General features: G+C 37.1%; 2 protein-coding genes, 1 non-coding gene and 1 pseudogene across 3 annotated transcripts; 3 read left to right on the top strand and 1 right to left on the bottom strand.

Moving 5' to 3' along the window:
- The first annotated feature begins 7,317 nt into the window (after window positions 1–7,317).
- On the top strand, window positions 7,318–9,094 carry LOC110645558 (protein VAPYRIN). Its single transcript, XM_021798765.2, has 2 exons — window positions 7,318–8,423; window positions 8,520–9,094. The coding sequence occupies exons 1-2, from the start codon at window positions 7,443–7,445 to the stop codon at window positions 8,949–8,951; spliced, it is 1,413 nt and encodes a 470-aa protein (XP_021654457.2). The 5' UTR covers window positions 7,318–7,442; the 3' UTR covers window positions 8,952–9,094.
- Window positions 9,095–9,238: 144 nt separating this feature from the next.
- On the top strand, window positions 9,239–10,520 carry LOC131182385 (peptide-N4-(N-acetyl-beta-glucosaminyl)asparagine amidase A-like; annotated as a pseudogene).
- Window positions 10,521–10,856: 336 nt separating this feature from the next.
- Window positions 10,857–12,824, top strand: LOC110645556 (peptide-N4-(N-acetyl-beta-glucosaminyl)asparagine amidase A). Its single transcript, XM_021798764.2, has one exon. It carries the CDS (start codon window positions 10,857–10,859, stop codon window positions 12,654–12,656), a length of 1,800 nt encoding a protein of 599 aa, XP_021654456.2. The 3' UTR covers window positions 12,657–12,824.
- A 645-nt stretch (window positions 12,825–13,469) lies between these two features.
- On the bottom strand, window positions 13,470–13,542 carry TRNAK-CUU (transfer RNA lysine (anticodon CUU)). The gene has a single exon. It is a non-coding gene; the product is annotated as a tRNA-Lys (tRNA).
- Between the last annotated feature and the right edge of the window lie 315 nt (window positions 13,543–13,857).

Below are 13,857 nucleotides of genomic sequence, written 5' to 3' on the forward strand. Positions count from 1 at the left end.
ATGTGGTGAATTTGAACACTGGTTTTTCGGTGTGGTAGGAGTGGAGAAGGAAGGAGAGACGAGAGGTTTGATGGGTTTGGGTATATTTTGCCGAAAAGAGAGAGTGGGTTTGTTTTGGAGGTATGGTGTCGTGAATCGATGCAGAGGAGAGAGGGTGACGGTTTCGTGTGGCAGAGGATTTAAGTCCTCTTGAGTCCCGCGCTTTTCTGTTTCACTGTACTTTTATCTGAACCTGTTTTCTTTCCCCCTGTTTTTTATTTCAAACAAGTCTATCTATCTTTATATGCACAAATAAATATTTCTATAAGTCTGACACAGCACTGAGAATGTGATATCAAATGTGAGAAGATAAATGCATAGCTGGACACGCAGAGAATTTCAAGCACAATCACGTTTTGGTTTGAGATTTGAACAGTACACGATATAGCAAACTAATTTTAGTCACGCAATATTAGCATACAACTTAGTAAACTAATTTTACGAGTACACAAACAAGTTAGCTAATTTTCTTTAGAAATTTCTTAGCAAACTTATATCACAACAGATCACACACGCATTAAACAAAATGTAAAAACATGAAATTATTATGACTTAAATTTCAAGCAAGTGGTTCACACATACCAATTTCCCTTCTAATTCTACAAAAGGTTTCTTCTTTAAGAGGTTTTGTAAAAATGTCAGCAAGTTGATTTTCAGAGGCAACAAACTCTATTTTGATATTTCCATTTTGAACATGATCTCTAATAAAATGATGTCTGATCTCAATATGTTTTGTTCTTGAATGTTGGACTGGATTTTTGATCAAGTTTATGGCACTTGTGTTGTCACACCTAATTGGAACAAGATTATATTTTAAACCAAAATCTTCCAATTGTTGTTTCATCCATAAAATTTGAGCAACACAACTACCAGCAGCTATATATTCTGCCTCAGCTATAGATAAAGCTACTGAAGTTTGTTTCTTACTGTGCCAAGAAACTAGAGCAAGACCAAGAAATTGACAAGTACCTGAAGTACTTTTTCTATCCAGTCTACTTCCAGCAAAATCAGAGTCACTATAACCAACAAGATTGAATGATTCACATTTTGGATACCATAAACCAATTGAGTGTGTGCCAATGAGATATCTAAAAATCCTTTTAACTGCACTTAGATGGGATTCTTTTGGACATGATTGAAATCTTGTACACAAGCAAACGCTAAAGTGTATGTCTGGTCTAGATGCAGTAAGATATAAAAGAGAGCCAATCATACCTCTATAAAGCTTGGTATCTACTTCTTTACCTTTTTCATCACTGTCCATTTTAATTGTTGAACTCATAGGAGTGCCCATGCTCTTCAAATCTTCCATCTTAAATTTCTTTAGCATATCCTTGATATACTTTGATTGATTTATGAAGATGTCATCTTTCATTTGCTTAATTTGAAGTCCAAGGAAGAATGTGAGCTCATCCATCATGCTCATTACAAATTCATTCTGCATAATCTTAGAAAATTTCTTGTAAAGAGATTTATTAGTAGCACCAAAAATTATATCATCAACATAAATTTGCACTATGAGCATATCATTATGATGCTTCTTAACAAAAAGTGTTGTGTCCACTTTGCCTCTTTGGAAATCATTTTGTAAAAGGAATTTACTAAGCCTTTCATACCATGCTCTAGGAGCTTGTTTTAAACCATATAAGGCTTTAGTAAGTTTATAAACATGATTTGGATGCTCATGATTTTCAAAGCCTGGAGGTTGTGCAACATACACTTCCTCATCAATAAAACCATTTAAAAATGCACTCTTGACATCCATTTGATAAAGCATAAAATCCTTGTAACATGCAAAGGCACACAATATTCTAATAGCTTCAGTTCTAGCAACCGGAGCAAAGGTTTCATCAAAATCAATCCCTTCCTCTTGATTGTAGCCTTGAGCCACTAGTCTAGCTTTGTTCCTAACAACATTGCCTTTTTCATCCTTTTTTTTTCTAAAAACCCATTTAGTACCAATAATTGAATGATCTTTTGGTTTAGGCACTAAATTCCAAACTTTATTTCTCTCAAATTGATTTAGTTTTTCTTGCATGGCAAGAATCCAACTTTCATCATTTTGAGCATCTTCAAAACATTTAGGTTGAATTTGTGAAACAAAAGCAACATTACCAAAACATCTTCTCAATTGTGCTCTAGTCATCATCCTTTGAGATGGATCATCAATAATGTCTTCTTGGGGATGATTTCTATGGAATCTCCATTCTTTAGGTAAATCTTCATGTTGGGGCTCATTTACTTGTAATTCTTCCAAATTTGGCATTTCTTCATTAATTTGATCTTCATTGGCATCATGGACATCTATTGTGGTTTCTCCTTGAGTTTCTTCATCTTTGTCATCAATTTGTTCCATTTCTTGACTTGACATTATATTTTCTTTTCCAAAAACCTGCTCATTATTATCATCACAAGCATTTTTCCTTCTAATAGAAGGGTTAGTCTCATCAAACAAAACATGAATAGTTTCCTCAATAACCAAAGTTCTATTGAACACCCTATAGGCTTTACTCTTTGTTGAATACCCAAGAAAGATTCCTTCATCGGACTTAGCATCAAATTTCTTTAAGTTATCCTTCTTGTTATTTAAAATATAACACTTACAACCAAATGCTTTGAAATATGAGATATTTGGTTTTCTTCCTTTCCACAGCTCATAGGGGGTCTTTTTCAAAATTGGTCTAATCAAAACTCTATTCAACACATAGCAAGATGTATTAACAGCTTCAGCCCAAAAGTACTTTGGCAAATTATTTTCACTCAACATAGTTCTAGTCATTTCTTGCAAAGTCCTATTTTTCCTTTCTACTACCCCATTTTGTTGTGGTGTTCTAGGAGCTGAAAAATTATGGTTGATTCCATATTTACCACAATATTTCTCAAATAAATGATTTTCAAATTCAGTTCCATGGTCACTTCTTATAGATGAGATGCAAAAGCCTTTTTCATTTTGAACCATTTTACTAAAAGAGGTGAATTTTTCAAAAGTTTCATTTTTGTGAGCAAGGAAAAATGTCCATGTATATCTTGAATAGTCATCAACAATAACTAAAGCATATGACTTTCCACCAAGACTAGTAGGTGTTACAGGTCCAAATAAATCAAGATGAAGCAATTCTAGTGGCCTAGTGGTAGATACAATATTTTTAGATTTAAAAGATGCTCTAGTATGCTTTCCTAGTGCAGATGCTCTACATTGAAATTCATTTTCATAATTAATCTTAGGAAGCCATTAACAAGTTCTTTCTTAGACAATTTTGAGAGTGTATGCATGCTTGCATGACCCAGTTTTCTATGCCACAAATAACTAGAGTTATCAAGAGATACTAGACATGTATCATGATTAGTTTCAAGATTATTCATGTCAAGCAAGTACACATTATTTGATCTATTTGCAATGAACAATGTGTCATTATCTAAGTTATTGATTGTACATAGAGAAGAAGTAAACTTTACCTCAAAATCTTTATCACATAGTTGGCTTACACTTAGCAAGTTGTATTTCAAACCTTCAACAAGCGATACATCTTTAATACAAGGTTTGGTTCCAATTGTGCCATTTCCAATTATTTTTCCTTTCCCTTTATCTGCAAATTTTACATATCCTCCATCTTTCATTGTAATTTCTGAAAACTTGTCCTTTTCACCAGTCATGTGCTTTGAACAACCACTATCTATATACCATTTATCACTTTCCTTCATCCCTTTGAAACAAACCTGAAATTTAATCACTGAGCTTTAGGTACCCAAGCAACTTTGGGTCCTTGGGGGTTAGTGAGCTTAGGTAAGGTTCCCTTTGGTACCCATACCTTCTTTACCTTAAGATGACCTTTCCTAAGTGCACAAGAACTAATCATATGACCTCTTTTATTGCAATAATAACATGTAACATTAGGCAAAGGGGATGTAGATGCTTTAATGAAATAATTCTTGTACTTGTCATAGTTCATGAAACTATCAAAACCAATTTCATATTTTTCATTTGAAATTCTTTGGTTTCCAAGAAGTACATCTAGAGTTTCTTTTCCTTTTGTAAATTTAGCCAAATCATTTGTCAAGGACTCTACTTTAGCTTCAAGAACTTTATTTTTCTCAATGAGCATTTCACAAGTTTCTTTTGAGATTTTCAACTCTAAATCTAGTTCTTTAAACAAAGCAATTTGTCCTTTGTAGAATTCATTTTCTTTATGCACATTGGACATGGCAATATTTTGTGATCTCAATGATTCAATTTCAAAATTCATTTTAGTGCACTTTCTTTTGTAATTTCTATACTCATCATATACTCTAGCAAATGCAAGTTCAAGTTCTTCTACATTAGGAGATTCATAAGAATTTACCTCATTGTCACTTTCTTCTTCCTTTTGTGAACTCTCGATTTTCTCTTCAAGTGCCATCATACAAAGAAGAGCAGCCTCTTTGTCACTTGATTCATCATTTGAAGATTCTTCACTGTTGCTCCATACTACTTTCATAGCTTTCTTGCTCCTATCTTCTTTTCCTTTCTTCTTTTTGAGTAATGGACATTTGGGCTTGATATGTCCAGCTTTGTGACACTCATAACATACAATTTCTTCTTTTGAATCTCTGAAATGTTTATCCTTGGGAGTATACTTTTTCAGGAATTTCTTGTATTTGCTTCCTCCCTTCTTGAAAGCTCTTTTAAATTTTCTTGCAAGCATAGCCATTTCATCATCATCTTCACTTGAAGCACTTGACTAGAATCAACTTTGAATGCAACTCCTTTCTTCTTATCTTCATCTATGTTTGACTTGAGAGCAATGCTTTTCTTCTTCTTTTGCTCATTTTCAACTTCATCTTTCTTATATACCATCTCATGTGCAATGAGAGAACCAATGAATTCATCATAGGTGAATATTTTAAAATCCTTGGTATCTTGGATAACTGTAGTCTTTGCTTCCCAAGATTTTGGAAGTGATCTAAGAATTTTCTTCACAAGTTCAGCTTCCTCAAATCTTTTACCAAGCGCTTTGAGAAGATTTACAAGATCAGTAAACCTTGTACTCATATCCGCAATTGATTCTCCTGACCTCATTTCAAACAGCTCATAATCTCGAATAAGAAGGTTTGCTTTGGACTCTTTGACGACATCAGTTCCTTCATAAGTGACTTCAAGCTTATCCCAAATTTCCTTAGCAAATTGACATCCTAAAACACGATTGTATTCATTAAGGTCAAGTGAGCAATGCAAAATATTAATAGCTTTAGCATTTATAGAAATTTTCTTCCAATCATTGTCATCATATTCATTTTCAAGTTTTGGAACTTTTGTAGTTCCTGGACCATTCTTTTGAAGAACATGTGGACCATTTTTAATAATTCTCCATGCATCAATATCTACAGATTGTATGAAATTTCTCATTCTTACTTTCCAAAATGAATAATTAGTGCCATTGAAGAGTGGTGGTCTAGTGATTGAGTAGCCTTCAGCTAATGGTGCGGGTATACCGGCAGTATTACTAGATGAACCAGCCATTATGGATCACTCTAAGGTTGTAATACCCTAAGCAAGAGAGTCAGGCTCTGATACCAATTTGTTGTCTCAAAATAGTCCAAGAGGGGGGTGAATTGGACTATTACAATTTTTCGGCCCTTGCTTGTAGCCTAATGAAAAATTGTGGCTTTGTTCAACTAGGTGCTTCTCTATATATAATGAAAGTAATATGTGCTTCAACAATGTGTTTCTAAGTTGCAATTCAACCCTCAATCAATGTATATGGCAATATCTAACAAGGCATGCATCATACAATATACAACTAATTTCTCAAGTCACTCAATATGTCCTCAAGTTAATTAATTCAATCTATTCAATCAACATTCAATATCATGTATAAAAAGTAAAATTTAAATTGCATAAAAATAAGGAGGTCAAGGTTAGAGAGATCAAACACAACGATTTTTATAGTGGTTCGGCTTAACTAGCCTACATCCACTCTCTCAAAGAACCCTCTTTGAGTCTTCTCTCCACTATTTGCTCTTTTGAAGGTAAGAGACCAAAAGCCCTTTACAACTTTTCAACACTAAGCTTTTACCAAGGTAGCTTGAAACCTTCACAAGTGCTATCACAAGCACTTTCTCTCTCAAGCTTCAATAGGTGCTTGTACAAACTCTCTTAAATGCAATTTAATGTTTCAACACTCACTCTTACTCAATACAAATAAACTATAAAGAAGAGATGAGATGATTTGCCAATGGTAGCTCAAAATCTTTAAAGCTCTTGAATGAAAGCAATAAATGAAAAATCAAGATTGGAGTTCAAATGTAAGCTTTCATCAAACTAAAATGAAGTAAGGAAGGTATATTTATAGTCCCAAATAATTTTAGACCATTTGAAACCATTTTGGAACATTATACACACTGCCCAAGACAAAATAGCCGTTATTTTATCATTTTGTGCGAAGTTGAGCAGCTCTGATCAATTAGCAAACTAATGAAATTTTACTAGCAGTCAGTAAACTGGTTAGTAAACTAACGTTTTTAGCAAACTTAGTAGCAAACTAAAAATTTTAGCAAACCAGTTAGCAAACTAAGTCAACAGCTGCATGTCTCAATTTACAATGTAAAATGATTTAGACCTTAAAAAAAATGTTTCAATAGTAGTGTCCAAGGTCATAATGAGAAAAAGTAATCAGAAAATAAAATTTCATATTTGAGCTCCATTTGATTAAATTCTCATCCATTCTTTTCACAAAAGACCTATGACTCAATCTCTAACACTATGCCTTTCATACCTTTTCTTTGAGTCTTGACTTCCATAGTCTTTTTTTTTTTTTCATTTTGGATTTGTCTTGAAATGCCTTTGAGTATCTTTTCTCCTTAGATGCAATTTCAAAGATACTTTAAGAATAAGACAAAGAATCTACACATCACTTGAAAGTTAGGTTAGATAGATTCTCTTTGAGTTTTGTTATCATCAAAATCAATGCTCATTTTGAGTTATGGGGTCAACAAAAATTTAAAAATTAATAAAATTTTATATTATATTTTTAAATTAAAAAATTATAATATTATAATTAAAAAAATTTATAGATAATTATTATCTTACCTGTTTATGCTATTAATTGCTATAAAAAGTACAATAAAAACAATTAACAAATTAATATATATTTTTCTTCGCAATTTGTTAAAAGGATTAATTAGATAATTATACTTCCGTACATTAGGACCAAGGCCCGACTGCCAAAATTTTCTCCGCGACTGGATGTCGTTTTCGCAACTTCCATAGGTGACGACATGTTTCCAAATTGGCCATCCTTGCATGAGCCCCACAGTGTCACGTGAATGCATCCTCTCCAGTCTCCACTCCAATACTAAAATCTTCCCTCTCCGTTAATCAACACAATAAACCGGCCACTTCTGACTTCTCTTTCCCTATATCTCCCATGGAGAGGCCGCTTGTCGAAGTATCAGACTCAGAGGTTCGTCTAGACTTTATGCTCAATTCCAAATGCCGAGCCAACGTCCGCCTCAGGTCTCTCTCTGCCACCACCCAAATAGCCTTCAAGGTGCAAACGTCATCGCCTCACAAGTTCCTGGTTAACCCACCGACTGGGCTTATTCCTCCGTCATCCTTTACCACCTTTCAAATCATACTCAGACCCCAAACCGATCTCCCACCCTCTTTCCCTCGCTCTCCATCTGATCGTTTCCTCATCAAAACGGCACCGTTTTCCCCAGACTCTTCCGACTCGACTCACCCCGATTCTCTCAACTCGTGGTTCTCTTCTCTTCCTCACTGGTCAACTCAAGATCTTAAGCTCAAGGTAGCCTTCGTAGGTCCCTTTCTTCTCCGCCACGCTGTCAGCTGTGGAGATGTTAACTCCGCGAAGAATATAATAAAGAGGCAAAGGTCGATTCTTGCTGAGTTGTCTCCGAGAGATGCTGAGTCGCTCCTCCGAGTTGCCACCGAGCTGGCTGACCCGGAGGGTATGGTGAACTTACTGCTTGAAGCTGGGTTGAAGATTGACTCACGTGCGAAAGCGGAGAATGTGAGTTTTTATCAGGTGGATCCAAAATTGCAATCCAAGGGCTGGAGTGATCTACACGTGGCGATCGCATTGGATAGGACGGAAGAGGTTCTAGATTCATTGGATAGTTTTGGGCCTTTGGATTTGAGAGATAAGGAAGGAAGGACACCGTTGCATTTGGCGGCAAGTAGGGGGAATATCAAGTGTGCTAGGGTCTTAGTGGAATCGGGTGCAGACAAGGATGCTATGAGCAAGGACGGTAGGACTGCATTGTACAGAGCAGCGGCAAATGGTGACCATAGGATGGTACAGATGCTAATTGAGATGGGTTGCGACCCCACCATTGCAGATGATCGTGGCCGTTCAGCTTTTGATGTTGCTCGAGATAAGGGATATGTAAGTGTGCTACAAAGTAGGGAATCCAACTAGAAATTTAGTTCCATATTTTATCTTCAAAATATCAAGAATCATTCTTTATTGATGACAATGCAGGATGAGATTTTGGAGACTCTGGAACGTGGGGAAGTAGTGCTAATGGCAGCAAGGCAAGGGAGCTTGGAACACCTTGAATCGTTATTAAAGAAAGGTGCAAGCAAAAACTATAAGGATCAATATGGTATCACAGCCTTGCATGCAGCAGCAATCAAAGGGCACAAGAACATAGTATCAATGCTAGTTGAATTTGGTGTAGATTTGGAATGCCAGGACAATGAAGGCCATGTCCCCTTGCATTTGGCAGTGGAGAGTGGCAGTTTAGAGACAGTTGAGGTGTTGGTCGGCAGAGGAGCTAATGTTAATGCCAAGAGCAACCGAGGTGCTACTCCACTCTCCATGGCTATAGCACTTGGCTACACTGACATCTCAGAGTTTCTTGTGAGCAGGGGAGCCTCCTCTTCTCCTCCTCCTCCTCCCTCCTCTTTATAATCCATCAAACATAATAAAGTTGCCTAGCATTCTGTACAAGGCCTAATTCTACATGATTTTCAACATGCAAATTGTCAACTTGTATACATCAATATATGACTATTGACTAGCTTTATAAGGGAATTGGATTTTGTAGTGAAAAATTAGTTATCTCATGATCTGCAGATGCATTTTTCTTAATCAATTTGGCATGTGTTCTGATGTTATTGTAAGAAATTGGATTTGACCAGAGAGCATATTTAATATAGTGAATCTTTTAAGGGAAACAAGTAAACTGCTAGTGTTGTTTCAATTAGTTACAGTATGATGCGCATGGCAATTTTAGTTGCATATAAGGGAAATCTATCGGTGAATTGAAGCTATAGAAATTGCTTAATCTGCATTGGAAAGAGTTTTGAGTAATGTTGGTATATGGGTCCTCTGCATTTGAATTTTGAAGTGTGTTCAATGAATTCCTATGCTGAATGTTCAGCCAAGTTACACTTCCAGAATGGGTTTGTGCAATCGCAGAATTCCATATCACAACCTAATCTAAAAGATCCCAACTGTTTCTGCTTCACACTATTTCATTTGCCTTCAGAGCAAATCCTAGTCCCACGTAACGCCTGCCGGGCTGTTCTGGAGCTTTATGTTTCATTTCATGGAAATGATGAGTCTTCGTACTCAAGTCCACTAAGTTCATACCTGAGAATGAACAATATCTCTTTGCAAGGTAATGGTGCTTCAAGAGAGGTATTTTTGACAATAGATGGGGCTAGTGTAGGCTCATAGTTTTGTTGACTGCTGGGATTAATTCTTTGTTTTGGAAACCAATTGTTGCTATTGGTGCTTTCAATCTCCCTTCTTATGATTTTGAGTTGACACATTTCTTAGAGAAGGTTTGGACGGTGAGGTTCATGAGTTTGGGGGTTGGAATAGGCAATGTTATGCAAATTTGCATATCTGGTTAGATAAAGGCTCATCCTCAGTCGCAGCTGGAACTGTGGTTGCTCATAATCCTTCTCTTGCTTTACGAAACCTGGAGCTTAAGCAGCTTGACGGGTCATTTGAGATGAAAGGGAAGGGAAGCAGTGAATCCAAGGGATGGGGTATCTCAATTGCAGGGAACCTAACACTCTTATTGTATGGGAGTTCAGGTTCCAGAGCTTTATAAAATTTGAAAACAGTGCAACTTACAGATTTGTTAAACTGAAAATCAAGGTACTCAAAGAAGTGCAGGTATTAAATGACGGGAGAGTTGCTTAAACGCGTTATTGTTAAAAGGAAATATTCTCTAAACGTGATCATTTCAACTCTATCAGGAAGAATTGTTGCAATTGTTTCCCATGCTTTTGAGGAGACATGGTCGAATGACAAAAACTTGTCAGACTAATGACAATCTTAAGAAAACCAATGGATGGATGCCGACTGTGGAGCGGCAGCCTAGTCTTGCTGGTGATTCAAACGCTAATCAGAGGTTGATTTACAAGGATGAGTCGATTTGCTACTCCGGGACTGTTGCAGATACGCATGGCATACTCTCTGCAGATGATTTAAGCTCTGGTTGCATCTCTAGTTCCTAAATTATCTTAGCCTATGAGTCTTCCACCACTAGTATTATATCACCCATCCATTGCAGCTGAGAATTTATAGTTTTAATGCTGTCTGCATGAAACTGATGTTTCTGCAGGATTATCTTTATCTTAGCGTTATTATCTAAATGATTGTAATTAGTTAGCAATTATATGACTGTTTACAAACTGAAACCCAGCAAACTGGTTTTGGGTCCCATCTGTTAATTTTAGAGAAATTTTTTTAATATAGTTTTTAAGATTCTTGGACCCATCTGCTTTTCTAACTGCTATAACTAACGTGCAACTACCTAGCTCTCCTCCAGTTTCCCCATTGCCCAACTCAAGAAGAAAAATGGAAAGAACTTCTCTTCTGCTTCTGCTTCTCCTTCTCCTTCTCCTCACAGCCATTTCTTTTCCACTCACACTCCCAACATCTCCAGACCATTTCTTCAGGCCATCATCAGCTAAACCCAAAGCCACTCTCTCCCGACCCAAATACAAAGAATTCTTCGAACTAATCCATCCTCTACCGTCTGATCATTTGACCCCATCATGCGCTCTCCACATCGTCCACCACACCTTCGGCAAAACCGTCAACCGGCCTCCCTACTCCACCCCTTACTCTCCACCCTCCGATTGCCCCCCTCCTTGGCTTCACGTCGCTCTGGAATTTCGCACCAAGTCCCGAGGCGACCAGTATGATCGCATCTCTGGCTTGTGGCTCGGCGGAGCTGAGCTCCTCCGCAGCAGCACCGTCAAGCCTACAGAGTCTGGAATCTCTTGGACAGTTCGAAAGGATATTACTCGTTACTCCTCTCTCCTCGTGAAGAGAAACATCAACTTCACTATCATGCTCGAAAACGTCGTTGATAACATCTACACCGGCGTTTATCATGTCGACGTCACCTTTTTCTTCTACAAGGAAACCGCCGTTAGGGCTCCGTTAATCGGGGGTGATCACATAAGCATTTTCCCACAAAAACAAGGCCTAATTGGAGGTTTTGCGGCGAAGGATGTATATGAATCGCCGGCTGATTTGATAATTCCAATATCTGCATTTCATAATAGTAAAGGTTATTGGTTTATAATCAAAGGGGATTCAGATGTTCATTTCAGGAAATTGAGATTCCCAGCCAACACACGCAGAGCCGTTATGGAATTGTACGTGTCGTTTCATGGAAACGATGAGTTTTGGTACTCTAATCCATCGAATACTTACATTAGAATGAACAATTTGACTACTTTGCGAGGGAATGGAGCATTTAGGGAGGTTTTCGTGACAATTGATGGGATGTTTGTGGCCTCAGAAGTTCCATTTCCGGTTATTTTCACCGGCGGGTTTAATCCTTTGTTTTGGGAACCTGCAGTGGCTATTGGTGCATTTGATCTTCCCACTTACGACTTCGATTTGACGCCATTTTTAGGGGTTCTTTTGGATGGGAGGGATCATGTGGTCGGAGTTGGTGTTAGTGATGGCATTTCTTATTGGCTTGTTGATGCTAATTTGCACCTTTGGTTGGATACTGGAGCAGCTAGTGTAGAAGCTAAATCTGTGGTTTATCAGAATCCTGGTTCCTCCATCAAACGACAAGAAGAGTTTAGAGATCTTGATGGGTCGTTTGCAATCAAGGGAACAAGGAAAACACAGCTAGTGGGTTGGATCAAATCGAGTGCAGGAAATCTTACTACTTCTGTTATGCATCAGTTTAAGTTCAGGAGCTCTATAAAGTATGGAAGGAATGGGAATTATAAGCATGCTAAACAGAATATGAAGTCTACTAGAGAAGTTAGAGTGATGAATGAAATGGGAATGTTGCTTAGTCGTGTAACTATGAAAAGAAGGTATCCTATCAAAGTGGTCACTTTGAAAATCCCTGGAACAAAGAAGAATACCTATATGTTGATTACAAATGTTTCTCATTCTTTGATTGACCACTGTTCAAATGGGAAGCTTTCGAGCTTTGTTCACAACAATCAGATTGCTAATGGTTGGATAGAGGTTAAGGATCATGATGTTATTGCAGGCGAAGCTATCACTAACCAAACTTTAACTTGCAGGGATGATTCTGGTTGCTATGTCCGTACTGTTGCAGCAATCGATGGTAGCCTTGTAATAGACAATTCAACCTTTGCTTGTCCATCCTTTATTTAATATTCTTTGGTAATGATAGTTTCAATTTAGGTTGGTAATTATAGTTTCAATTTAGGTTGTTTTTGCTCCAAAATCTCCAAATAATCGGTGCCCTCTGTATCTGATAGTGTATTTATCAATCTTTTGTGTAGCGTAATTTCACAATATTTTAGTAATGCTTTTTTCCCAGTTTCTGTGCTTTGAGGGGATGCTTTACTTGTTTTGGCCCTGTCAAAATCCTTAATCCTTGAACAAAAGAACAGTCGAGGGACCCTCTTGGGATAAGATAGATTTTTTATACAGTAATCACAGGTCATGGTCATCGTTGTATATGGCAAATCATAACTTGATAGTTAGAGATGATTAGTCAGAAACTATTGATAATTGGCTAGATGGAGAAATAAATTTTGTCATGATTTAAGGACAAGATTTCTTGAAATTATTTAGAAGCTAATTAACAAGGATGGCTTTGCTAGATATGAAAGCCAAAAGAGGGCATACCAGGAAGTTGGGGAGTCGGAGTTATAAGCACTTAATAATGCCAAGAGGCTCCCCATGGATGAAGCTTCAATGAAATTGCATATTGTGTGGATTCTTCAGGTCTGTGGTTTTAACCTGAGGATGACAGTTGTAGAAGGAGCAAATCCACAGGAAATTGTATCAATCAGAAATATGCCAGGTTGTTGCGCTCTTGAATTGATTGTTGTGAAAAAAACAAACGCCCACTAACCTGAGGATGACAGTTGTAGAAGGAGCAAATCCACAGGAAATTGTATCAATCAGAAATATGCCAGGTTGTTGCGCTCTTGAATTGATTGTTGTGAAAAAAACAAACGCCCACCGTGGGGCTCGAACCCACGACCACAAGGTTAAGAGCCTTGCGCTCTACCGACTGAGCTAGACGGGCTTCTTGTTTTATATTGTAAGATCAAAATATTTACAAAGCTCATGGATACTTGCATTTCAGAGGGAAATTTCAAGAAGCTATGTGCAATAGAAACTTTTGGAGGCCACAAGTAACAAGCAGAAAGGAAAGTGATCGACGATCCTTCTAGAAGAAATTAACAACATGAACTACTTTATTAATTTGCTTAGACTAGGAGGAAAATTTATTGAGAAGAAAAAAGAGAATTACTCAAGAAAACGAAAGTTCAAGTACAAATTAAAGAAATGGGTCACCCCCATGAGTCTTTAATCTTTATTTCTGTTATTTTCAAAAGAA

The sequence above is a fragment of the Hevea brasiliensis genome, chromosome 8, assembly GCF_030052815.1.
Source record: "Hevea brasiliensis isolate MT/VB/25A 57/8 chromosome 8, ASM3005281v1, whole genome shotgun sequence".
NCBI lineage: Eukaryota > Viridiplantae > Streptophyta > Magnoliopsida > Malpighiales > Euphorbiaceae > Hevea > Hevea brasiliensis.

Coding starts and splice junctions, on each gene's coding strand:
- LOC110645556 (XM_021798764.2), top strand. CDS start 10,857: ATGGAAAGAACTTCTCTTCTGCTTCTGCTTCTCCTTCTCCTTCTCCTC.
- LOC110645558 (XM_021798765.2), top strand. CDS start 7,443: ATGGAGAGGCCGCTTGTCGAAGTATCAGACTCAGAGGTTCGTCTAGAC. Junction 8,424..8,519: donor TTGCTCGAGATAAGGGATAT/GTAAGTGTGCTA, acceptor ATGACAATGCAG/GATGAGATTTTGGAGACTCT.